This window comes from Mobula hypostoma (assembly GCF_963921235.1).
Source record: "Mobula hypostoma chromosome X1 unlocalized genomic scaffold, sMobHyp1.1 SUPER_X1_unloc_3, whole genome shotgun sequence".
Taxonomy (NCBI): Eukaryota; Metazoa; Chordata; class Chondrichthyes; order Myliobatiformes; family Myliobatidae; genus Mobula; species Mobula hypostoma.
The window spans coordinates 77,733-104,209 of record NW_026948167.1 but is presented as its reverse complement, the minus strand read 5'-3'; the positions used below and the strand labels follow the sequence as shown (position 1 = coordinate 104,209).

Genomic DNA, 26,477 nt, shown 5'->3' with positions numbered 1-26,477 from the left:
GGTGCTCCCGATGTGGCCTTCTATATATTGGCGAGACCCGACGCAGACTGGGAGATCGTTTCGCTGAACATCTACGCTCTGTCCGCCAGAGAAAGCAGGATCTCCCAGTGCCCACACATTTTACTTCCCCAGTACATCGCCCCCGTACAACTCTTACTCAGTGCAAACTTCTCTCAGTGCAACCCTCCCTCAGTGCAGCTCTCTCTCAGTAAAACTCTCCCTCAGTATATCCCCACACCACAGTGTAGCACTACCACAATACAACTCTCCCTCAGTATGACTCTTCCTCAGTACCTTCTCCCTTAGTGTAGCCCGCGTCAGTACAACTTTTCCGTCAATGCATGTCGCCCACGGTGCAGCCCTACCTCAGTACAGCTCTCTCTCAGTATCTCTCTCTCTCTCTCTCTAGGGCAGAAGATACAGAAGCTTAAAGGCATTCACTACCAGGCCCAAGGACAATTTTTACCCCGCTGTTGTAAGACACTTGAACGGACCTCTTGGATTGGATCTTGACCTCACAATCTACTTCGCTATCACCAACCACCTTACTGTCTGGCTGGTAAGTGGAGGAACACGTAGTGTTAAGGAAGCAGAGAGTCTGCAAAAGGACCAGGGCAGATTAGGAATACGAGTAAAGAAATGGCTGATGGAATACAATGTAGGAAAAGGAAAATTCACTTTGGCAGAAGGAATAAAAGTGTAGACTAATTTCTAACCGGGAGCAAATTCTGAAACCAGAGCTGCAAAGGGATTTGGGAGTCCTTATGCAGGATTCCCTGAAGGTTAACTTGCAGATTGAATCGGTGGTAAGGAAGGCAAATGCAATGTTAGCATTCACTTCGAGAAAGCTAGAATATAAAAAAAAGGCATTGAAAGGCTAGAATATAAAACGTTGATCAGACCGCACTTGGAGTATCGTAAGGGGTTGAGGGAGTGGGAGATCGTATTGAAACCTATCGAATATTCAAAGGCCTTGGTAGAGTGGATGTTGAGAGGATGTTTGCAATAGTGGGGGAGTCTTGGACCGGAGGGCACAGCCTCCGAATAGAGAAACTTCCATTTAGAACAGAGACGAGGAAGATTTCTTTAGCAGAGGGTGGTGAATCTGAGGAATTCATCGCCACAGGCGGCCGCAGAGGCCATCACTGGGTATATATAAAGTGGAGGTTGATTGGTAAGGGGTCAAAGGTTATGGGGAGAAGGCAGGAGAATGGGGCTGAAAGGGATAATACATCAGCCATGACGGAATGGCGGAACACACTCGATGGGACGAATGGCCTAATTCGGCTTGTACGTTTTATTGCCTTATGGTCCTATGTCGCACGGCACGTTCTCTGTAACTGTAACGCCTTATTGTACATTCTGCAATTGTTTGTCCTTGTACTAGCTCAATGCGCTGTTGTAATGAAATGATCCGTATAAATGGTCTACAGCGCAAGTTTTTCACTGTATTTGGGTGTATGTGTCAATAGTAGCCAATTTACTAATTTGCCATTAACTGTATGCTTTTCCCTGTGCATTTGACCTCTGAAACTGCCACACATCACCCTATCCCGGATGAAACTCCATCTGCCATTACTCTGTGACCAAAGATTCCAGCAAATTTCTAAATTTCTAACTGGTTGCATCACCATCTGATATAGAGGCTCTAACGCACAGGACCCCGACAGGTTGCAGCGATTTGTAGACTCAACCAGCTCCATCACGTGTACAGCCTTCCCCACCATCGAGGACGTCTTCAAGAAGCAACGTCTCCAGGAAGCGGCACCCACCATCTGGAACATACGCTCTGCTCATTACTACCACCGGGGAGAAGATCTATGAACCTGAAGACTCACATTTAACGTTTCAGAAACAGCTTCTTCCTCTCTACCACCAGAACTGTCGATGAACCCATGACCCTCGTTGTTTCTTTTGTTATCTGCACTATGTACTTACTTATGCAATTTATAGAAATTTTATGTTTTAACTCTGTACTGCTGTGGCAAATTAACAAATTTCACGTCATCACATATGCAAACAAAATGAACTTTATCCAGAATAGAAATACAAAAGAAGGAACGTTGCAAAAGTTTTATGTTTATGGTCATTACATTCAGTCCTGTTGTCAGAAGTACAAAAGCCAGGCCCAGGGATAGCTTCTGTCGCAGTTAAAAGACTTTGAATAGACCTCTTGTACGATAAAATGGACCTGGCAATCTACCCCGTGGTGGCCCTCGCACCTTATTGTCTACCTGCGCTGCATTTTATCTGTATCTGTTACACTTTATTCTGTATTCTGTTTTTGTTTTATTTATTCTACCTCTGTATTTTCACTGTATCTCGGTACATGTGACATTAATAAACTAATTCCAATTCCAGTTTATCCGGGTCAGTGATCTGTTCCTAATTCCTTGGTTTCATTTCGCTCTACTTCAATTTATTCTCTCTCTCTCTCTCTCTCTCTCTCTCTCTCTCTCTCTCTCTCTCTCTCTCTCTCACACACACACACACACACACACACTCACTCACTTCCTTCTTGTTCTTGTTAAAACGGGCGGTCTTTCGCTCAACAGGCTTGACCGAGAGTAGGCTTGGGCAAGTACAGGCTGAGGTTCTAAGTAAGGAAGCAAGAACGTTTCTAGTAAGTTATTTTTTCTGTTAGTATACAGCTAGTGCACTGAGAATGAGCCCATCCAGAATTTGTGGTACGTTCTTTGTGTGGGATGTGGAAAATCTGGGAGATCTCCGGTCTGCCTGACGACTACATGTACACAGAGTGCATTGAGATGTGGCTCCTTTGAGACCCTGTTAAGGAGCTGGAACTGCAGCTCGTCTACCTTCAGCTCATACGGGAAAATGAGGAGGTGATAGATGGGAGCTACAGGGAGGTGGTCACCTCTATGTTTCAGGAGGCAGGTAGCTAGATAACTGTCAGGAGAGCGAAAGGGATTAGGCAGCTAGTGCAAAGAATCCCTGTGGTCGTTTGCCTCAATAATAAGTATATCGCTTTGGATACTGCTAGGGGGAGAGACGAACTACCGGGGGGGGGGGTCACAGTGACGAGGTCTCTGGCAGAGGGGAGAAGAGAAGTAGACAATAGACAATAGACAATAGACAATAGGTGCAGGAGTAGACCATTCGGCCCTTCGAGCCAGCACCGCCATTCACTGTGATCATGGCTGATCATCCACAATCAGTATCCAGTTCCTGCCTTATCCCCATAACCTTTGATTCCACTATCTTTAAGAGCTCTATCCATCTCTTTCTTGAAAGCATCCAGAAACTTGGCCTCCACAGCCTTCTGGGGCAGAGCATTCCACATATCCACCACTCTCTGGGTGAGAAAGTTTTTCCTCAACTCCGTTCTAAATGGCCTACCCCTTATTCTTAAACTGTGGCCTCTGGTTCTGGACTCACCCATCAGCGGGAACATGCTTCCTGCCTCCGGTGTGTTCAATCCCTTAATAATCTTATATGTTTCAATAAGATCCCCTCTCAGCCTTCTAAATTCCAGAGTATACAAGCCCAGTCGCTCCAATCTTTCGACATATGACAGTACCGCCATCCCGGGAATTAACCTTGTGAACCTACGCTGCACTCCCTCAATAGCAAGAATGTCCTTCCTCAAATTTGCACGCTGTACTCCAGGTGTGGTCTCACCAGGCCCCTGTGCAGCTGCAGAAGGACCTCTTTGCTCTTATACTCAATTCCCCTTGTTATGAAGGCCAGCATGCCATTAGCTTTCTTCACTGCCTGCTGTACTTGCATGCTTGCTTTCAGTGACTGCTGTTCAAGAACACCTAGATCTCGTTGTGCTTCCCCTTTTCTTAACTTGACTCCATTTAGATAATAATCTGCCTTCCTGTTCTTACCACCAAAGTGGATAACCTCACATTTATCCACATTAAACTGCATCTGCCATGCATCTGCCCACTCACCCAGCCTGTCCAAGTCACCCTGCATTCTCATAACATCCTCCTCACATTTCACACTGCCACCCAGCTTTGAGTCATCGGCAAATTTGCTAATGTTACTTTTAATTCCCTCATCTAAATCATTAATATATATTGTAAACAGCTGCGGTCCCAGCACTGAACCCTGCGGTACCCCATTGGTCACCGCCTGCTATTCCGAAAGGGGCCCGTTAATCGCTACTCTTTGTTTTCTGTCGGCCAGCCAATTTTCAATCCATGTCAGTACTCTGCCCCCAATACTATGTGCCCTAAGTTTGCCCACTAATCTCCTATGTGGGACTTTATCAAAGGCTTTCTGAAAGTCCAGGTACACTACATCCACTGGCCCTCCCTTGTCCATTTTCATAGTTACATCCTCAAAAAATTCCAGAAGATTAGTCAAGCAGGATTTCTCCTTCATAAATCCATGCTGACTCGGACCAATCCTGTTACTGCTATCCAATGCAGTAGTGATAGCAGAAAGGAGATTCTGTGAACGTGAACGAGACACCCGGTGGTATGTAGCCTCCCAGTTGCAGAGGCCAGAGACATCTCGGATCGTGTCTAAAGTGGGGGAGTGACCCGCCGGAAGTCTTGGTACATATTACTATAGGAAGGATGTGGAAGCATTGGAAAGCGTACAGAGGAGATTTACCAGGATGCTGCTTGGTTTAGAGAGTATGCATTATGATCAGAGATTAAGGGAGCTAGGGCTTTACTCTTTGGAGAGAAGGAGAATGAGAGGAGACATGATAGAGGTGTACAAGATAATAAGAGGAATAGATAGAGTGGATAGCCAACGCCTCTTCCCCAGGGCATCACTGCTCAATACAAGTGGCTTTAAGGTAAGGGGTGGGAAGTTCAAGGGGGATATTAGAGGAAGGTTTTATACTCAGAGAGTGATTGGTGCGTAGAATGCACTGCCTGAGTCAGTGGTGGAGGCAGATACACTAGTGAAGTTTAATAGACCACTAGACAGGTATATGGAGGAATTTAAGGTGGGGGGGTTATATGGGAGGCAGGGTTTGAGGGTCGGCACAACATTGTGGGCCGAAGGGCCTGTACTGTGCTGTACTATTCTATGTTCCTACCAACGGCATAGGTAGGAAAAGAGAGGTCTTGAAGAAATAATATAGAGAGTTAGACAGGAAGCTGTAAAGTAGGACCTCAGCTAATCTCTGGATTTCTGCCTGTGCCACGTGCCAGTGAGGGTAAGAAGAGGATGGCAGGAATGATAGCAGAACAGCAAAGGCTGGGGTTTCATGGCGTTGGGGGGCGGGGGGGGGGGGAGGCGAATTCGGAAGGCGCAGGATAAATACATTCCAAAGATGAAGAAGGGAGGATGAGGCAACCATGGCTGACAAGGGGAATCAAAGACAGCATAAAAGCAAAAAAGAGAACACATAAAAAAGCAAATATTATCAGGATGGTAGCGGATTCAGAAACTTTTAAAAACCAACAGAGAGCAACTAAAACGCCATAAAGAGAACGCAGATGAATTACGAATGTAACCTAACCAATATTATAAAACAGGATACAGTCTTTCTTTCAGATATAATAAGAGTAAAAGAGAGATGAGAGTGGATATCGGACCACTGGAAAATGACGTTGGAGAGATACTACTGGAGGACAAAGAACTGGTGGAGCAGCATAATAAGTAATTTGCACAAGCCTTCACTGTGCAAGACACTAGCAGAATACCAGAAATATGAAAGTCTCAGGGGGCAGAAGTGAGTGTAGTTGCTATCACTAAGGCAAAGATGCTTGGGTAGCTGAAAGGTCTGAAGGTAGATAAGTCACTTGGACCAGATGGACTACACCCCACGGTTCTGAAAGAGGTAGCTGAAGAGATTGTGGGGGCATTAGTAATGATCACTAGATCTGTTATGGCAATGTTGACATTCATTTCTAGAAGAATAGAGTATAGGAGCATGGATGTGATGTTGAGGCTCTATAAGGCGCTGATGAGACCTCACTTGGAGTACTGTGGGCAGTTTTGGTCTCCTTATTTAAGAAAGGATGTGCTGACGTTGGAGAGGGTACAGAGAAGATTCACGAGAATGATTCCGGGACTGAGAGCGTTAACATATGAGGAACCTTTGTCCGCTCTTGGATTGTATTCCTTGGAGTTTAGAAGAATGAGGGGAGACCTCATAGAAACATTTCGAATGTTAAAAGGCATGGACAGAGTGGATGTGGCAAAGTTGTTTCCCATGATGGGGGAGTCTAGTACGAGAGGGCATGACTCAAGGATTGAAGGGCGCCCTTTCAGAACAGAAATGCGAAGACATTTTTTTAGTCAGAGGGTGGCGAATCTATGGAATTTGTTGCCACGGGCAGCAGTGGAGGCCAAGTCATTGGGTGTATTTAAGGCAGAGATTGATAGGTGTCTGAGTAGCCAGGGCATCAAAGGTTATGGTGAGAAGGCGGGGGAGTGGGACTAAATAGGAGAAAATGGATCAGCTCATGATAAAAATGGCGGAGAGGGCCGAATGGCCTACTCCTGCTCCTTTGTCTTATGGTCTTATGGTCTTATGGCTCCTGAGGACTGGAAAATTGCAAATGTCATTCCATATTTAAGAAGGGAGGAAGGCAGAAGAAAGGAAATTAGAGGACAGTTGACCTGACCTCAATGGTTGGAAAGGTGTTTGAGTCTATTATTAAGGATGAGGTTTCAGGGTACTTGGAGACACGTGATAAAATAGGCCAAAGTCAGCATGTTTTTGTTTTAAAAAGGGGAATTCTTGCCTGAAAAATCCATTGGAATTATTTGAGGAAATAACAAGCAAAAGGCCTTTGACAAAGTGCCACTCATGAGGCCGCTAAACAAGATAAGAGCCCAGAGTATTTTGGGAAAGATACTAGCCTAGGAAAAGAATTGCCTGTCTGGCAAGAGGCAAGGAGTGGGAATAAAGGAGAACTGTGGTTGGCTGCCAGTGAATAGTGGTGTGCCGAAAACGTTGTGTTAGGAGCGGTTCATTTCGCACTGTGTGTCAATGATTTGGATGAAGGAATTGATGGATTTATGGCCAGGTTTGCGGACGATACGAAGATAGTTGGAGGGGCAGGTAACGTGAAGGAAGCAGGCAGGCTGGAGAATGACTTAGGAAGATTGAGGAACTGTGCAAAGAAGTGGCAGATGGAATATAATGCAGGGAAGTGCATGGTCATGCAGCTTGGCAGAAGGAATAAACGTCTGGGCTATCTTGTAAATGGGGAGAAATTTGAAAAAAATAGAGGTGGAGAGGGGTCTTGGGAACCCTCGTGCCGAATTCGCTAAAGGTTAACTTGCAGGTTTAGTTGGTGTTAAGGAAGGCAAATACAATGTTAGCATTCATTCTGAAAGGACTAGAATATGAAAGTAAGGATACAATGTTGACCGTTCAGAAGGCATTGATCAAACCCCACTTGGTGCATTGTGAACAGTATCTAAGAAAAGATGTGCTGACATTGGAGAGAGTCCAGAAGAGGGTCAAAAGAATCATCCCAGGAATGAACGGGTAATATATGAGGAGTTCTAGGCCTATACTTGCTGAGGGGGATAGTAAATCACCCATGATGGAATGGCCGAGCAGACTTGATAGGCCGACTGGCCTAATTCTGCTCCTAGGTCTTATAGTCTAATGGTCTTCTTCTCCTTTACGCCCTCGTCTTGCACGGCCAGAAAGTCCGCCACCCTTGTACTTCAACAGAAGGCTAAAGAAATTCTTCTCTCACCAAATTTAATTGATGAACCATAGAAGGCACCCTATCAGGATGCATCATCTCCGTGACCACAACATTTCAGCCTCTCCTCCCGTTTACACTGCTCTCTGACTCCGTAAGCCAGCCAACATAAAGTCTCCACTCACTCCGGGCAATCTCTTTCCCTCCCCACGCACGTACCACAGACCCAAGAACAGCTTCTATCAGACTATTGCTATCAGACTATTGAATGGTCTCCTGTACGATAAAATGGACTCGACCTCACAATCAATCTCGTCGTGGTCCTTGCACCTAATTGTCTGTCTGCACTGCCCTTTCTCTGTAAATTCTGCAATTCTCTTATTGTTTTGCCTAATGAATCAGGTTTTTTTTAACGCAGTCTTTTATGAAGTGAAATTTGCCTTTCTGTAGCAGTTGTACTGGGCTAAAACATAAAGCTAGTATAATTTTTGAAATAAATAAATAACACCAAAAAATGGAATAACAAAGTAATGCTCCTTCTAATACACCATTCAGAAACCTGACTGCAAAACCTGCTCAAGAAGTGCTAAGTGAGGGCCTTCGGACTCCTGTGCCTCCTTCCTGATGATAGTAATAAGAAGCGGGCACGTCCCAGACGGCGAGAGTCCTTAATCTGATCTGTATAAAGTTTATAGAGTTTCTATTATAAACGGTATGCACGACAAGTTTTGCACTGGACCGCAGTACATGGGGCAATAATAACTCGATTTGCTAGTTGTTTTATAGGCACTCTCCCGCCTCCCCCGTCCCCGTCCCACCTCGCTCTCACTCTCCCTCCACCCCCCCCCCCCCCCCCCACGGACGCCGAAACCTTGATAAACACCATTCAAAGGACAAAACTGAAATGTGGCGTCATGTTGCGTCGACCTCAGCAGACAGTGAGGGTCACGGCCAAAAATACGCCAGCCAAGTGGCGATCAAAGAGAGAGAGAGAAAGGGGAGGGGGCGGGGGAAGAGAGACGCACATACTTGGATCGTGTTTTCTTCGGATGTGAAACGAGAAAAGCGGCTGTTTAAAACATTTTCAGGAGATTAGTGGACAAAAATGTACCTTCGAAGTCTCTCACCGGCCTAGATATGTGTGGGATCCCTCCACTGATTTGATGTTCATGGTAAATATCGTTAAACTCAAATTAAAGTTAAGCTGTATTCCCCTCCTCTCTCTCTCATCCACACACACACACACACACACACACACACACACACACACACACACACATGCATACATACACACATCACTATCACATACCCGCTTTCTCCTTCACTTCCCCCCAACACACATAATCTGTCACATGCGTGCACATAACACTCTCCCTTTTATCACACACGCCTCAATCCACCCACGCACACAGATTCAACCAACGTCGACGTAATGTGAAAATAGCGTGGAAGACAGTAGAGATGGATAGATAGATAGATAGTTACATACATAATACATAGATACGTAGATAGATACATGGATAGACAGATAGACATATAAATAGCTAGACAGACCGAGGCATAGACAGGAAGAGACATATGAATAGATAGAGAGGGGGAAAGATAAAGCGAGGGGTAAGACAAAGAAAGAGATGAAAAGAGCGGGAGAAAGAAAAAGAGAGGCTGACAGATAAACGGAGAGATGGAGGAGCGGTGAAACGTAGAGAAAATGAAAGAGCGAGAGAGAGAGAGAGAGACAGAGAGATTAAATTTCGAAGTCCATATCAATGTCATTACCATGGTTTATTTTCAAGAATGCAATCTGGAAAACAGATGCATTCCAGTTCTTCCTCTGTCTATTTCCCCTCCCCCATCCTTTGCTTTCACCTCTCTCTCTCTCTCTCTCTCTCTCTCTCTCTCTCTCTCTCTCTCTCCACCAACCCACCTCCCCACCCATCCACCCATCGGTCTCCACGTCCCCACCCTCAGCCGCCTCGACATCTCCCCAGAAATACTTCTCACCAGGATGAAGCCTGGTCGGAGTCTGGGTTGGAAGTTGCCTGGAAGGTGGGGCAGTGCTGTAGGGTAGTTCAATCGATGCCTGCGCATTTAGCCTCTTGCCTTTCTGCCTCTCCCAGTCTGCCTGTCTCCTTGAATGTATGTCTGTCCCTCTGTTTCCCTCCCTGTCTCTCTCCTCTCTCTCTCCCACACTCTCTACCGTTCTCCCTCATATCCCTCTCTCTCCCTTCTCTATTTCCTGTTCCTTTACCTTTCAGTTTCTCGCCCTCTCTCTCTTTCCTTCTCTCTCCTTCTGTTTCCCTCTCTCTCCTTCCCTTTCCTGCTCTCTCTGTCTCGCCCTTTCTCCCTCCCTCCCGTCTCTCCCTCTGTCTCTCTCTCTGCATTTCCCCCGGCCTACCTCAATCTCTGCTTCTGTGTCCCCACAAGATTTTTATTCTTCCTCTCTGTCTCTTTCGGTCTCCCTATCACCTTCCCTCTCTCCAATCTCTCTCTCTCTGTTTCTCGTTGTCTTTGTCTCTGTCTGCCTGTCTCTCTCTCTCTCTCTCTCTCTCTGCCTCTACACTTTATCCCTCTGTGTTCTGACGAAGGATCTTCATATCCTGAAACATTCCTTGCGTTTCTCTATGAACGGATACGGCCTCGACCTGTTGAATGTTTCTGACGTTTTCTGCTGTTATTTCTGATTTCCAGCACGTGTTTCCTCCATTTGGCTCTCTGTTTCCCTTTTTCCGCCTGTTTGTCATTTGCTTTGTCTAGCTCTGTATGCACGTGTTTGACCTTCCCCCTTTCTGCCATCAATTTGCCTCTCAGTGGGTCTCCCTATGTCCTTCTGTGCTTTCCTATCTCTATGTTCTGAATGTCTCTCTCTCTACCTGGGTGTGTGTCCCCGTCTCTCTGCCTCTCATGTCGTCTCTCTATATCTATCTGTGTCTCCTCGATCCCTGTTTCTCTCAATTTGTCAAACTGTCCTTCTCCCTCTTCCTATATCTATGTGTATGTGTTCCACTTGTTCTGTCTCGCTCCATCTGGTTTGTCTGTCTGTCTGTCTCACTACATATGGCTATTGCTAGTACCTATCTACCTTCTTCGTCTTCTCCTTAGGTCTCCTGTCTCTGCCATCCACTCTCTACCCGCCCCCCCTCTCTGTCACACAATCACTCTCATTCATTCCGTCCAGTTCATGTTACTGACTGGCTACAAAATCATTTCTAAAGACCCGAGTGTTCATCAGTCCACAGTAAGGGAAATTCTCTACAAATGGAGGAAACTCAGTACTGTTTCTACCCTCCCTAGGAGTGGGCATCCTGCAAAGATCGCACCAAGAGCACAGTGTGCAATGTTGAAAGAGGTGAAAAACAACCCAAGGGTAACAGCAAAAGATCTGCAGAACTTGCTGAAGTCTCTGTTCATGTGTCCACTATAAGAAAAACACTGAACAAGAGTGGTGTTCATGGAAAGATATTGCGTATTGATACACGTCTCAAGTTTGCAAAAGACCACCTGTATGTTCTACAACGCTTCTGTAGATAGATGAGACAAAGGTTGAACTTTTTGGCAGAAATGCACATTACGGTGTTTGGAGGATGAAGGACACCGCACATCAACGCCAAAATCTCATCCCAACTGTGAAGCATGATGGAAGGAGCAGCATGGTTTGGGGCTGCTTTGCTGCCTCGGGACCTGGACAACTTGCATCGTTGAGGGAACAATGAATTCGAAATTGTAGCAAGATATTTTGTAGGAGAATGTTCGGGTAGCAGTCCTTCACCTGGCTTAATAGAAGTTGGATAATGCAACAAGACAAAGATCCAAAAGACAAGAGTAAATCAACAATAGAATGGTTTAAAAAGAACGGAAATTCATGTTTTTCAATGGCCGAGTCAAAGTCCGACTTCAAAGTCCTATAGAAATGTTGTGGAAGGACCTGAAGCAAACAGTTCATGGAAGGAAGCCCTCCAACATCCCAGAGTTGAAGCAGTTTTGTAAGGAGGAATGGCCAAAATTCCTCCAAGCTGACGTGCAGGACTGGTCACCAGTTACCAGAAACGTTTGGTTGAAGTTATTGCTGTACAAGGGGGTAACACCAATTACTGAAAGAAAGGATTCACATACTTTTTCCAACAAATACATGTGATATTGGATCATTTTTTCTCAAAAAATAAATGAACAAGTATAATGTTTTTGTGTTATTTATTTAATTGGGTTCTCTATCTAGTTTTAGGACTTGTGTGAAGATTTGATCACATTTAGGTCATATTTATGATGAAATAGAGAAAATTCTACAGGGTTCGCAAAATTTCTATCACCACTGCAACTTATCACCTTTGCTCGCATAGTGCTCATATCCCTCCATTCCCCGCCTGTTCATGTGTCTACCTAAATGTCTTTTACACATCGTTGTTCCCCTCTCTCCCTTTCTCTATATCTATCTATCTCTGTCCCCTCTATCTCCATTTTCTCCCTTTCTGCTTGAGTTACTCTGTCCATCTTTCTCTCTCACATCGTCTTTCTTAATTACTATCTCCATCTCTATCACGGCCTCTCCTTTTGTCTTGTTAGCTTTCACTCTCTATTCCTGTCATTCTCTCTCTCTGTCTCTCACTCTCTCTCTCTCTCTCTCTCTCTCTCTCTTTCACACACACACACACACAGGTTGCCACCTTTGAGCACCCCTCCCCAAACATTAAAAACATGTCCTCTGGCGTTTGACAATTCTACCTTGGGGGAAAGGTTGACTGTCTACCATACAGTATCTCTGCCTCTCATAATCTTATAAACCTCTATCAGATCTCCACACAGATTCCGCGGCTTCAGAGACAACAACCCAAGTTTGACCAACCTCTTCTTACTGTTCATGCCTTCTAACCCAGGCAGCATCCTGGCGAGCCACTTCTGCACCCTCTCCAAAGTCTCCACAGCGACCAGAACTGAATGTAATTCTCTTAGTGCGGTCTGACCCAAGTTTTATACAGCTGAACGTGACTTCCCGACACTTACACTTGCAATGCCTGTGTGTACACCAGATGAAATATTTAAGTGGAACATAAAGGGGAACTTCTTCTCTCAGAGGGTGGTGAGAGTGTGGAACGAACTGCCAGCGGAAGTGGCGGATGCGAGTTTGATTGCAACACTTCAGAGAAGTTTGGATTAGTACATGGGTGGGAGGAGTACTGAGGGCTAAGGTCCAGGTGCGAATCGATGGGACAAGGCAGAATGACCGGTGAACTTGCAGGCTGGGTCGGTGGTGAGGAAGGCAAATATAATGTTAGCATTGATTTTGAGAGGACTAGAATATAAAAGCAAGGATATAATGCTGAGGGTTTATAATACACTGGTCAGACCGCAGTTGGACTATTGTGAGCAGTTTTGGGCCCGATAGCTTAAAAAAAAGGATGTGTTGACATTGAGAGAGTCCGGGGACAATTTATTCGCTGGAGTTCAAAAGAATGACGGGAAATCTAATTGAAAGCTATCGAATATCGGAAGGCCGAGATAGAGTGGACGTGGAGAGGATAATTCCGATACTGGGGGAGTCTAGGACTAGAGGGCACAGCTTCAGAATAGAAGAGCGTCCCTTTAGAACAGAGATAGAGGAGGCATTTCTTTATCAGAGGGTAACGTGGCCAAGTTAATTAGGTATATTTAAAGCGGAGGTTCATAAGTTCTTAATAAGTAAGGACGTCAAAGGCTACAGGGAGAAAGTAGGGGAATTGGATTGAGAGGGATAATAAATCAGTCATGATCGAATCGTGGAGCAGACTCCATCTCTCTATCTGACATTCTCTTACTTCTCTATATCTCTGTCTTTCTACCTTCATCTCCCCTTCTCTGAGAGACCTCTCTCCCCCTCAAATAAACCTGCAAGCACACACACACTGGGCGTAAGTACGCATTTGTGATGTGTGCATGGATATGGAGGTGTGCTTGGACGTGTGTTATGTGCATGATTGTAGACTTAAGCACACGTGTGTTATGTGCTTGTGTGTGTGCGAGAGTGTTTAAAGATGAATGTATGTGCGTGTGTACATGAGTGGCGGAGAGGATAAATATAAATGTGTGTGAGAGAGAGGAGTAGCGAGGTATGAATATATGTGTGTTTCAGCGTGTACGTAGGGAGCGAGAGAGAGAGAGCGTGTGTGCATATGACAGAGAGGAGGTGGTGGAGGGTGTACATCTATGCGTTTATGTGCACGCATGCGTGCTTTTATATGTGTGCATTTGTATATGTGCATGCAGTTCATATGTTAATGTGTGAGTGAAAGGAGATGGCAGAGGAGTTGTTTTTGTGTGTGTGTGTGTATCTCCGGGGAAGGCAGAAACTGTTTACGTGAGTGTCCCTCCCGACCACATCATGACACAGCCTCTCACACTCTGACGTGACCCCCAGCCTTCATGATCAAATTGGCAAATCGGGGACACGACGCTCAAGCTTAAACCGAAGGGACGTGGGGTGGATAATGCTCCGCGTGTGGAAACATTTTTGATTTTTTTAAACAAGCAAACGTGGCGAAAAAAACAGGGTAATCTGTATAATAGTGATATCAACACCACGCATGCATTCGACATTTCAGAAATGCTTTCACTCCTATCGTTATATATAACTCTAGGATACTCTATCTGATCTAAAGCCTTGCCTAGCCGGGGGAAGGGGTCCCGACCTCAGCAACTCCGAAGTTCAAAGTCGTTGCGAATTTTATCGCGTTTAAGCAGAAGCTTGGTTCTTTTCCCGCTCCCTCGGACCCCCGCGGACACAGCAGAGGCTGGAGCGAGATACAGAACAGAGATCAACAAGTTGCTCTCTCTCCCTCTCCCTGTCTATCCCTCTCTCTATCTTTCTCTGGCACTCTATACATTCCCCCTTTCTCTCGATCTGTCTCTCACACTTTGTCTGCATCTCCCACTCCCCTCTCTGCATTTCCCCATTTCACTCTCTCTTTCTCTGTATCTCCGTGTCTGTCTTTCATTTTTTTGTTTGTCTGTCTGCCCTTGTACGTATCTCTCTCGCTCTCTGCCTGAAACTATCTGTTACGCCTCTCCATCGCAACCCCCTCTCTCTTCCTCTTCCCCCCCTCTCTCTCTGCACCTCTCTCTCCCACTTTGTCTTCTTCCCACCCCTTTATCCCTCTCTTTGAATCTGTCTTTCCCTCCCATTCCTTTTTCTCCTTCCCCCGAGCTCTCTTTCTGCTTCCATCTCTCTGATTCCTTTTTTTCATCTCCCTGTTTCTCTCTCTCCTTTCCCCTCCTTCACAGGTGCATATGCATTCACACTGGAACATGTTTACACATCTACACTGACAGACAGACAGACAGACAGACACACACACACACACACACACACACACACACACGTGCACATTAGCATGTAGATACAGCGAGACTCAGACGTATAACTCACACACACAAAAATTAACAATAAAAAGTTCTCTCTCTCTCTCTCTCTACCCCCCCCCCCCCACCCACCCCGTTTCTCATATACAAACTTTACAGGAGCACAAAGTTTCGGCGAGAGAAATACAAGTGCAGACATGGCTTGAGAAGAGAGAGAGAAAAAAAGCTTCTAAACTTCCAAAACTGGTCTATAAATACGCCCCTCCCCCTCACGCTTGCAGACGGTGCTTTCAGACGGGGAGGAGAGTGAGAAATTGTGGTTGTTTGAACTTGCTTTTTATCTTAGTCCGGCAGGTGGTAAAAACGCAGGAGATGGCGAGGGCTGAGGGTAAAGACCTCGGATGGATCAGAAAAGTGAACTCTGTGTGTGTGTGTGTGTGTGTGTGTGTGTGTGTGTGTGAGTGAAGGGTGGGGGGAGAGAGAGGGAGTGTGTGTGTGTGTGAGAGAGAGGGAGAGAGAGAGCGTCAGACAGACAGACAGATTATCTAAAAATATAATCGGGGCTGTCTGGTATCTTGGACTGATATTTGGCTATTGCGGAAAATATTTAAGGCACTTTTTTTCTTTCATTATCTTCTCTGGCCCGAGGACTCTACAACTCTGAGGATGGCAGTCACGGGATATTAACTCAAGGCTCCAATCAACACCTTGCTGACCGCTCTTTACCTTACAAAAGAGGGTTAGTGGGAGCCCAGGAAAAAGGTGCTGGGAGCGGGGAGTTGAATGGGAGGGAGTGAGGGACGGGGAGATTACAGGCGACTGGTGGCTGCGGGGTGACATCTTGTTTTTAGAAATAAAATGTATAATGGATCTGTTATGCGGGAGATTTTGTTGAATATTTAAAAAGTAAAGCTTGGATGAAATTTTCAAATCTCAGCGCAATTCCCCCTCCTCTCTCTCTCGCTCTCTCTCTCTCTCTCTCTCTCTCTCACACACACACACACACACATCCCACTTACACATACAATCACACACAGTGACATTTGCAATATTTATCTCATTCACACACAAGCGTATTCACGAAAATGTCTCACTCACACACAATCAGTCACACCTTTCTCTCTTCTCTCACAAACAAGTCTTCACAAAATGCTCTACTTATAATATATTTCACTTAAAGTATTTCAGTCTCTCTCGTACACACACATATTCAAAAACTCCACTTTACATACAATTACAGCTATATTTATAATATTCCTCTCTCACACACGTATAAATTGGCGTAAAATAATCCATTTATATATAACCACACAGTCACGCTTAAATATTCCTCTCTCACACAGACGTATTCACAAAAGTGCTTCTGTCTGCAATTACACTGTTATATTTATAATCTCTCTATATATCACCCGTGTTCACTATGCACCACTTACATTTACACTCACACGCAGTCATACTTAAAATATTTCTGTCTCACAAAAATGCTCACTCTTCATACAATCACAGAGTCACACTATATTCCCCCCCTCTCTCTCACACACGCTTATTTATGAAAAAGTCCCACTCATATACATAATCACACAGTTACTCTTACAATAGTTTTCTCACACATATATTCACAAAAATGCTTCACTCTACGTACAGTCACACGGTCACACTTAGAATATTTTTTCTGTCTCATACCCGTATACATTCAAAAATGTTCCTTCTACTTACAAAATAATCATACAGTCACATTTACAATATCTCACACGCTCCCTCTCTCATATACACACGCACACAGATTCACAAAAATGTTCCACACAAATGCAAACAGATATTCACGGTTACAATATTTCCCTCTTTCACACACACAAACACACACGCATTCAGAAAAAGTGCCTCGTTCATATATAGATTCACAAGGCATATTTACAGTATTTCTCTCTCTCTTGCATGCATATTCATAAAATACCCCACTCAAAGATACAATCATATACATTCACACTTAGACCATCTCTCTCATACACGCATGCATTCACAAAAGCACTACATTGATATATACAGTTACTTACAATATTATCCCTCTTGCTCTCTTAAACACACACACACACGCAGAATGCAACTGTGCCGATGCATAGACACAACACGCGCTCGCAAAACATTTACACACATTCTAACAAAGCAGTAAGAAATGCGATATGCCTCCTCCTCAGATAATAGATCCTCCTCCTTGAATTTATGTATCTGGACTCTCAATCTTCTCTCCTTCCGTGATGCGCACACATGCGGGTGCTCGTAACGTGACGATTAAAACTGAGCGAAATTTGATCGAGGGGATTTCGGGAAAACGCCGGGTTGCAGTACGCATTTAATATGCATAAAACGAGCGAGAAAATAAACTGTATATTTCTTTAAAATGTATGCGTGGCTTCTTTTGTAGAACAAGAGGTTATAAAATGGCTATCCTGTTCGTTTAATCGACAGGCAGCCTTCATTCGGTGAGCAGACTGCAAACCCATCGTAATTCCTCCCGGCGATTTTACACATTCAGACAGATCCCGCAACTCGCTGCGGAGCCTTTTATACTTCCGATGGTTAAAGCCAGGAACCAGATTAAAAGTAATTCAGTTCAGGCTCCCTGCTGTAAATTGTTTGTGACAATATTTTATTATTATTAATGTTATTAATATATTTTTTGCAAGTACATTGATAATTTAAGATTCACAGTGGATTACAGCAAGAAATATCTGTGCCATTTTTGCCTTTGGCTTGTGTATGACAAATCTTATTATAGCGCGAGTTTGGAGATAAATATCTCCAAAATTAGTTGTGAAGGAACAAGCTTTTTATTTTTTTTACAAAGTCGTCCCCTCGAATACATATATATTCGCTCTCTCTCACTCTGTCTCACACACACACACACACACACACACGCACGCACGCACGCACACACACACACACACACACACACACAATTAAATGAAGTAGATTTACAAGAGCGTATCAAAAATCATTCCAAAAAAGATGTGTTAAATGCCCAAACTAATTGTGTAATCTGTCAATCTTAATCAACGGCGCCTGTCACAACAATCGCTCTGCTTAATTAATTTACACCATAAGCTTGTCCTTTTTTTTGTGTTTCTTTAATCTGTCTTGCGCGCGAGGAATCAGAGAAACGGTGGAAATATATATATTAACAATAATAAAGATAGAAATTCGGAAAGCCATCACACCAAAGATGTGTGTGTGTGTGTGTGTGTGTGTGTGTGTGTGTGTGTGTAAGGGGTGGGGGTGGATGGCGGGTAAACTTACTTGCCTTTTTAAACCGCAAAATAAATTATTGTGTAACCATTACGGCGACCCCGAGAGTCGGTGCATCTAACTTTAAAATAAGTGGAAGATTCTGTTGTTTTATTCCACGATGAATATTTCTCCTTGTGCATCGAAGCACATTTGACACCGTCCCTCTGTAGCTGAGAGGGGAAACGAGTTAATGTCTATGACTTTTAATGCACAGAATTTTCGCCTTATACATTTATAATATTAATATGATTTTCAATTTCATAAAAGCGGGTTTCCAGAAAAGTACTGAAGCCGATCTCGGTTTAATTTCTTCTCTTTCATCCTTCTGTTTTGAAACCAGATCTTGACCTGGCGGTCCGTTAGATTGAGCATCCTCGATAACTGTAGCCGCTTCTCCTTGTTAATGTAAACGTTGAAAAAGAATTCCCTCTCCAGTTCCCTGATCTGGAACTTTGTGTAGGGACATCTCTTTTTCCGCGTGCGGGAACCGCCTGGACAAAACACAACGCGGGGAGATTAAGAATATAAATTAATTCACTGTTTTATTTTGTTTCGTCGCTGTTAAATCTGAAAGGCGCGGCGACTGAACACAGACCAAAATAAAGTTTCCTCCTCCCCTACAAAATGATTCCGAAGTACGCCATACGTTTGAACTTAACCATGGCGTTACTGTAACTGTGTGCCTGTCTGGGGATAATTTGTAATGCGCTTTGCGAGCCTTTCAAGTTGAGATATTTTAAGATTTTACAGCAAATACAGAGCTTTGAATTGCGCAATTGTATTATGCTCGATTGAATTTAACATTAATAGAGAACGAGCGCGTGGACACGTTTTCAGATGCATAGAATCTTTATAGAGTCTAATAGAGAGTTGGATGGGCAGCTCTCTGTTTCCTTTTTCAAATCAGCTCCCCGGTCATAAAAATACTGAGGGTTGAAACAGTATTCAAAGCTCTTTCAATAAAGATCGCTCTGACGCTTATAAAAATGCACATAAAATCGCAAGCTAACAAATATATCTTGGCGCTGAGAGTCTCGCATCTTTAAACCCACCACACACACACACACACACACACATAAACACACACACACACACACACACACACACACACACACAGACACACACACACACACGCACACACACAGAGTTCGATCTCGCCCTCACACAGAACAAACTTACCTTTCCGTTTTCTCTCTCTGTCTCACAAACACACACACACATAAACACACTCACACATTAATATTATTCTCTCACACAGACACCAACAAGTACACGTTAATCTAATTCTCTCTCATATAGACACATGCTCGAATACCCTCTAATCTCACTCTCTCACAGACAAACACACAGAGGGAAACATAGTAAATTTCACTTTCTCTCACTCACACTAATCTCATTCTCTCATACACATACCTACAAGTACTAATCTCCCTCACAACTCACTCTCTCCCTCATTCACACCCACCTGCCATTCTCTTTCTCTCTCACCTCAAACCTATACACGCCAATCTCTCTCGCACTCTCACTCTCTCAAACGCATCTCTCTCTCCCTCGCTCTCTCTCGCATGCAAACACACAGACGCAGAGGCGGAAGTGGACCTACTGAAATTGCTGCCGCTCTTCTCTGTCCCCACCACCGTCGCCCCTGCACCCTCTCTCTGTCTCTCCGCTCCGCGCTGAGCCGCGCCGGGCAGCAGCGCCACTGCCAAGTTCCGCTTCTCTGCCTTCTCTCGGCAGGAATCCGCCGCGACGGCCGCCGTCCGCTCCGGCCTCTCCGCCGCCGCCGCCCCACAGTACGCGGGGTCTAGGAACCGGTCGAACGCTTGAGGTAGCACGCCGTTCTTGTTTTGGGTCGTACTCTGTCGGTGCTGGTGGTGGTGGTGGTGATGGAGCGAGTGGCGGTGATTGAAAGGGCTGTCATGTTTGAGGAATATCTCACCGACTGGAGGTGGCGGAGGAGGAGGAGGAGGCGCCAGGCAGTCTTGCGGCAAGAGTTCCTCGGTGGCGTACGAAAAGTTGGTTCGCTGATGCCATTTTGACGGCGTCTCGGGACCGTACGCCCCGTCCCTCAGCGCCTGAACCGGAGGGATGTTAGTCGAGTAAGGGTAGGTGATCTGGCGAGTCGCGGCCTGGGACAGGAACGGCGGCACGGCGCCGAACTCGGGGAGGTAGTAGGTACAATTAGGGAGATACATGTTAGAGGACGCGCAGCCGGCTCGTTCGTTGATCCCCGCCGCTCTCTCTTTGGCGGTCGGAGCGCAGAAGTTAGCCATGGAATTAAACATATTTCGCCGCCACCGTGTTCGCTCTCTATGACGAGAGAGAGAGAGAGAGAGAGAGAGAGAGAGAGAGAGACAGAGAGAGAGAGAGAGAGAGGGAGAGAGACAGAGAGAGAGGGAGAGAGACAGAGAGAGAGAGAGAGCGCGCGCGAGAGAGAGAGAGATAGAGATAGAGAGAGAGGGGAGAGATGGGTAGAGAGTGAGTGAGTGCGAGAGAGAGAGAGAGGGGAGCGGTGGAGGGAGAGAGAGAGAGAGAAAATATTGCTAGGGGCAAGATGACGTCTGGGTCGAGATGAGACACGTGATGTAAAGAAGATATTGGTGCCGAGTTTTTAAATCAATGCACTTAAAGCGGACATAAATTGAGACACAGGACTTTAAGTTACTCGCAGCGCGGCCAATAAAATCAATCGTGTCATTCCGGTCGGGAGGCGAGGGTGCTGTATTGGGAATATGGTGGGGTGGGTAACAAATAGGGAGAGTAAAATAAAACTGGAATCCCTTCTTCACCCCCCTCCTTGGCTCCTCTAATGTTCAGTGAAACTCTGATCCCTCGTCCACCCCCTCTCACCTTTACCATCACCCGCCCCACCGGACTTAATTTCCAGAGTCTAAAAGGGCCTTCCTTTGAAACGGAGCTGTGGTATTAATGAAAAAAAAGTTATTCATTCTCAGCGGTTATGTGAATCAAAAACAAAATAAGCGAAATTCCTGAAAGAAAAAGTCAATGTAGCTATTTGGAATCTATGCTGTTCTCCCCGTGTGTTGGTGCTTGTGTATTTATGTGCATATACTGTATGTATGCATATATATACATACATACGTGTGTGTGTGTGTTTATGTGTGTAGGTCTGCGTACGTTTGTGAACGTATGCATGTACAACTGTAAGAATGCATACACGAATGTGTATATATGAATGTATTTATATGTGTGTGTATGTCTGAGCTTTATATATGTATATATTGTGAGTGTATGTATATGTGTATATGCATGTACAAGTGTGCCTGTGTATGTACTTATCTATATCTGTAAGTACAGTATGTCTTGGTGTGTATTTACATAAATACTTATCTTTGCGTTTCTGTTTCATTTTTAACATACATAAATTTATAATTCCAGACGCATTATGCACTCGTGTATATAATACATATTTCTGCATATGCATTTGCACGTGTTTTCAATATTTTACTGTGTTGGGTATAATTATATATTTATCTGTGTGTGTGTGTGTGTGTGTGTGTGTGTGTGTGTGTGTGTGTTCGCGCACACACACGTCTTTAATTTTATTTCCATGTAAATATAAAATACACAAGTATAAATGTATATTTAGAACATGTGAATCTTTGTGTATATGCATAGAAATACAAAAATACTCGAGGAACTTAAAATGTAAATGTAGCTATTTGGAATTTATATATTTATGTGCGATTGCGTGTATATATGTACATTTATGTAGAAGTTCCTGTATATTTCTACCAAAATATAAATATGTTATCTCGATGTGCGTGTGTATAAATATATGGTTCAGTATGTATACATTTTTATTTTTATATGAGTCTCTACACTTAATGCACACATTACTCTCTCTCTCTCTTCCTCATATATATATATAGAAGTTAAACGATTTTTCGATCGATATGTTAATAAATATTTATAAACTTAGCTTCTTGCTTGTTAAATATTTATTATATATAGGCACTGACATTGAATTCTTAAATGCATGGGCATTGGAAAAAGGGGTTTCTGGCTAATATTTGACAAACGCCCAATATCGTTTCCAAACCATTTCCTACCGTTAATAGAAATACATTTCGGCGTGTTTGAAAATTCTACTCCGAGTTAATATCGAACCCACTTAATCTGTCGTATGAGTATAACTCTCTGTCTGTCTGTCTCTCTTTCTCCCCCCCCCATTCCCCTCTTCTCTCCCTCTCTCTCTCGCGCGCGCGCGTGTGTGCGTGTGCACGTGTGTCTGTTTGTGCGCCTTCACTTTCCTCCAGTACCCCAATGCAAGCCCAAGAACAAAATGTTAATCGATTATCGCTGCTCATTCCTTATTTTGAAATGATTTCCCTCTCTAGCCCTTTACCTCAGGGGCACACTCAATTCACACAAAATCTTTAACGCGCATAACTGCCTCAAATCCCAGGAATGCCATCAGAACCGAACATCCTTTTTTGTTGGGTGCGCGGTTTTTCTTTGCCAATACGATTAATCATTTTTTTTTAAAAAAACATCTTATTCTTTCGAGATTCTTCTCCTTCTTAAGCCCATCAGACATCTGTCCTGGGCCTGTCTTTGAAGTCGTCCCCAGGTGTAGCCCATCTAGGCAAAGATCCTTCCTCTCCTATGGATGAGATCTTTGGAACTTCTGTTGGCGTTTCTGTAGCTCTGTGTTTTATGGGATGGGGTTGCTAGCCACGTACCCAACCCTTTACCTTTCGCAGTCGGGCTTGGGACTGTTGAGATTGCTGGCAACTTGTTCTGTTGTATGTGGCAATGAACAGTTTTTTTTAAAGATGGACGAAGGCCTGTTACAAATCCAGTGAGGTTTGGATTCAACCTTATGAGTTGTCGTAGGACCGTGACAAAAGGAGTCAAATTTTGTATGTAAACCTAATGACTGATTGGTGGCCAGTTTTAAACCTATACTAACCTCTTCACATACCCCGACAACACCATCTCCGCTCGGTAACACGAGGATAAGATGTAAAAGGTAAGTTCCATACAAGAATATTAACGACGCTTGTTCAAACAAAAGACGGGTGGTTCTCAAAGTGCACAAATGCATAAACCTATTACTCCTGCTATTTCTGAAAATCAGTTGAAAAACATCTAGAGATTTTTTTTAATGGCAACAGCTAAATTGCAAAACTTTCACTATTGAAGATTAAAACAAAACAAAACAAAACAAAATACTGCGCCGAGTAAATGGACGAGGATATTAGGTGGAGGAATCAAGAGAACGAGAAATAATTGTGAACAAAATTGGCCAATTGAGCGATTTATTTTTTCTTACAAGATGTGGAATTTTTGTCGAGTTCGATCGTCCCCAAGAGGGTTAAATTAGGTCGTTGTAGAGTTGTTTTTTTTTACCAAGGGCATTGAATCGATATCAGGGTAGAGTGGGCCTGGGGGGCGGTGGGATCCACACCGCTACAATAGACAGGAGAATCTTACTGCATGTTAAATAATAACCTCTTTATGTTTAAAGAACCCAGCGGCAGCATTACAAGGGCTCGATTCTCTTCCAGCCTAACCAGTAAACGTATACATTTAACACAAAACGTAAAAATACCAAGCTGCCAATGCTCTGGGAGGCTTAGTAGTGGTTTTGTGTATGCAGCGAGAACAGTGGATCAAGTACCCCGAGCCGGGACACTTGATTGTGACCATACGCTCTTTCATCCAAACCCCTCCCGCTGAGTGAGGGCGAGAATTGAGTTGTGTTATATGGCAGTTGAGTGTGGGGTGGGGTGGGGTGGGGTGGTGGGGGTGGAATCCAACGCACCAAGGCGGAAGTTCTGGCCGAAGATTGCACGAAGGAAAAGTATTTTTTAAATGCAGCATTGGTGGTCATCTCTCAGCGCGTCAGGGAAAGTGACGAAAACCCAGTTCGCTCGAAAGGGTGAATAAATCTCATTTTTAAATTTGGTTTCGTTTTGTTTTACCACCAAGGCTCTGTCATTCGAGTTTGTTCGTCGGGGGGCGGGGGCGGTTGGCAAATGGTAGGTTTTATGGAGTTTCACTGGGCTTTGCAGTGTTTGCACGTGTGAATGCGGAAGAGAGGGACGGGGGGGTGGTGGTTAGAAAGGAAAGAGGGAAAGTGGGATGGAGAAAGATGGAAAGGGGAGAGAGAGGGTGAGGGAGAGAGAGAGTGACGGAGGTTAGAAAGTTGAGAGAGAGGGAGATAGGGAGAACGAGTTTGGGAGGGAGAGAGGGGTGAAGGAGGTGATGTCAGAGGGGCGAATCTGGCGATCAGCGAGAGAGGGAAGGAGGACGGAATGGGGGCAACGTGGTAAAAATGACAGATAGTGTGGAGGGGGAAAAGACTGAGACAAGAGAAAGGGATGGAGGAAAAGGGGCAGAGAGAGAAAAAATCGGCGGATGGTGGCGTGGACGGAGATGGTGACATGAGAGGGAGGGAAATGGACAGAAGTGGAGGGGCGATGAGTGCACTCGTATTCTTTTTCTTCGTTATTAGTGGATCAATCACCTGATAAAGTTAATCGAATTTAAAAGCAGAATATATCTTATTCGATTTGGTGTCACGTTTGCGAAATCCGGTCCTTAACTCAATGCTAGACAATCCGTCTGCCAAGTTTTACAACACATTGTAAACGAGTTTATAAAGAAATGCGGAGTGATCGCTTTACTACGACTTCTGTCTGTCTCCCCCTCCTCTCTCTTTCTCCCTGTGCTCGTGTTTGTGTAGGAATGTGCGTGTGTGTCAATGTGTGAATCTGCATGTAGGTCTGTGCGTGTGAAGGTGTGTGTGTGTGTGTGTGTGTGTGTGGTTGTGTTTGTGTGTTGTGTGTACATGTCTGCGTGTCTTGTGTTGGCATCAGTTTCTGTGTGTATCGTGTGTGAGTGTATGTGTCTCTATATGTCATGTACATGTGTGTATGTTTCCCTTCGTCTAGTGTGTTTGTGTTTGTGTGCGTGCATGTCTCTGTACGTCTTGTGTTTATGTCTCCGTGTGTATGTCTTTAGTAAGTGTACATGTCTTGTATGTGAGAGGGTATATGTCTCTCTATGTGCGGTGAGTCTGTTATGCCGTGTGTGTGTGTGTGTGTGTGAGTGCGTGTCCTTGTGTGCATGTTATGTGTATGTGTCAATGTCTGTGCATTATGTCTTGTGTGTGAGTAGATGTTCCTGTGTGTATATATATATATTGTGTGCGTGCATATGTGTGTGTGTGTGTGTGCGTTTGTGTCTGTCTGTCTGTCTGTGCGTGAATGTGAGTGTATGTGCTCGTTCCAAAAGCCGAATACTGTTCAAATATCAACAACAAATGTTGGTAAGTGATTACATTTTGTTTTGATAATGGGATATAATGAGGGTTACAGCTCGAATCGAAACTTCTTTAAAAACAGATTTTAAATTTCCACACCCGAATAAAACCGGGAGCCGTTCTGAAACTTGTCTCCCAGCAACTGCCCGGAGTAAATTTGCACATATTTTCCCATTTATAAGCATCGAAAATAAATGACTTGTATTCATCTCCCCGACGTTTCCTACCCATCAATGCTATGAATGCACCCGAGTTCCAGTTTGAATGCCGGATATCTGAGTCTTTTTGTTTTGATGTGCTATTTATCTTTTTGTAACTTATAGTATATTTTATGTATTGCACTGTACAGCTGCCGCAAAACAACAACTTTCACGTCATTTAAGGCAGCGGTAATAAACCTGATTCTAATTCTGACGGCTGAGGGATATTTTGGAGCGTAAGCTCCCGTTGTGTGTGTGGTTTGTTTTATTTTAAATGTTCAAAAGTTATCTATTTTAACCAATCGCTTGTGACTAATAAAAAAAGAATGCGATATATATATATATATTTTTTTTTTGCCCTTTTACAACCTCTTTCCTCCCAGAACGAAAGGCCAACGCGTTCGTTGAAAGGAGGTGGGAAACGACAGAATGTTGATATCTTAAATCAGCACCCACGAACTAATCTGCCGCCGGAGGACTCTGCAGCCTTCGTGGTAAAACCTAGGTGAGAGTAAGCCCTTGGCACCCGCCTCAAACCTCCCCACGATATAACTTTAAACGAAACTTACTTGTGGCTGCATGTCTTAAATAGATAAAGAAAAGGACGTACCGGAACAGAGAGTTTTCGTACTTAGAGGAGTTTTTTATTTTAAGAAGGTTATCCCCCTGCAGTTCAGTTACATCCAAAATTTAAGAATATTTATGATTCTATAGACCGATAAATTAAATCCCAGCGTATCACACGATTCTCGCCTTGCTTCATTCTAAGAG

The 26,477-nt window shown here is 44.3% G+C and overlaps 1 protein-coding gene across 1 annotated transcript; it reads right to left on the bottom strand.

Moving 5' to 3' along the window:
• Window positions 1–18,470: 18,470 nt before the first annotated feature.
• Window positions 18,471–20,497, bottom strand: LOC134341397 (homeobox protein Hox-C11a-like). The gene is made up of 2 exons (XM_063039262.1): window positions 19,816–20,497; window positions 18,471–18,703 (listed from the first exon to the last, which is right to left on the bottom strand). The coding sequence occupies exons 1-2, from the start codon at window positions 20,495–20,497 to the stop codon at window positions 18,471–18,473; spliced, it is 915 nt and encodes a 304-aa protein (XP_062895332.1).
• Between the last annotated feature and the right edge of the window lie 5,980 nt (window positions 20,498–26,477).

Bases quoted from the DNA above. Each gene is read 5' to 3' on its own strand.
- LOC134341397 (XM_063039262.1), bottom strand. From the start codon at position 20,497: ATGTTTAATTCCATGGCTAACTTCTGCGCTCCGACCGCCAAAGAGAGA. The intron at 18,704-19,815 runs GTAGGTCCACTT...TGTTTTGTCCAG, and splicing joins GAAGAGCGGCAGCAATTTCA to GCGGTTCCCGCACGCGGAAA.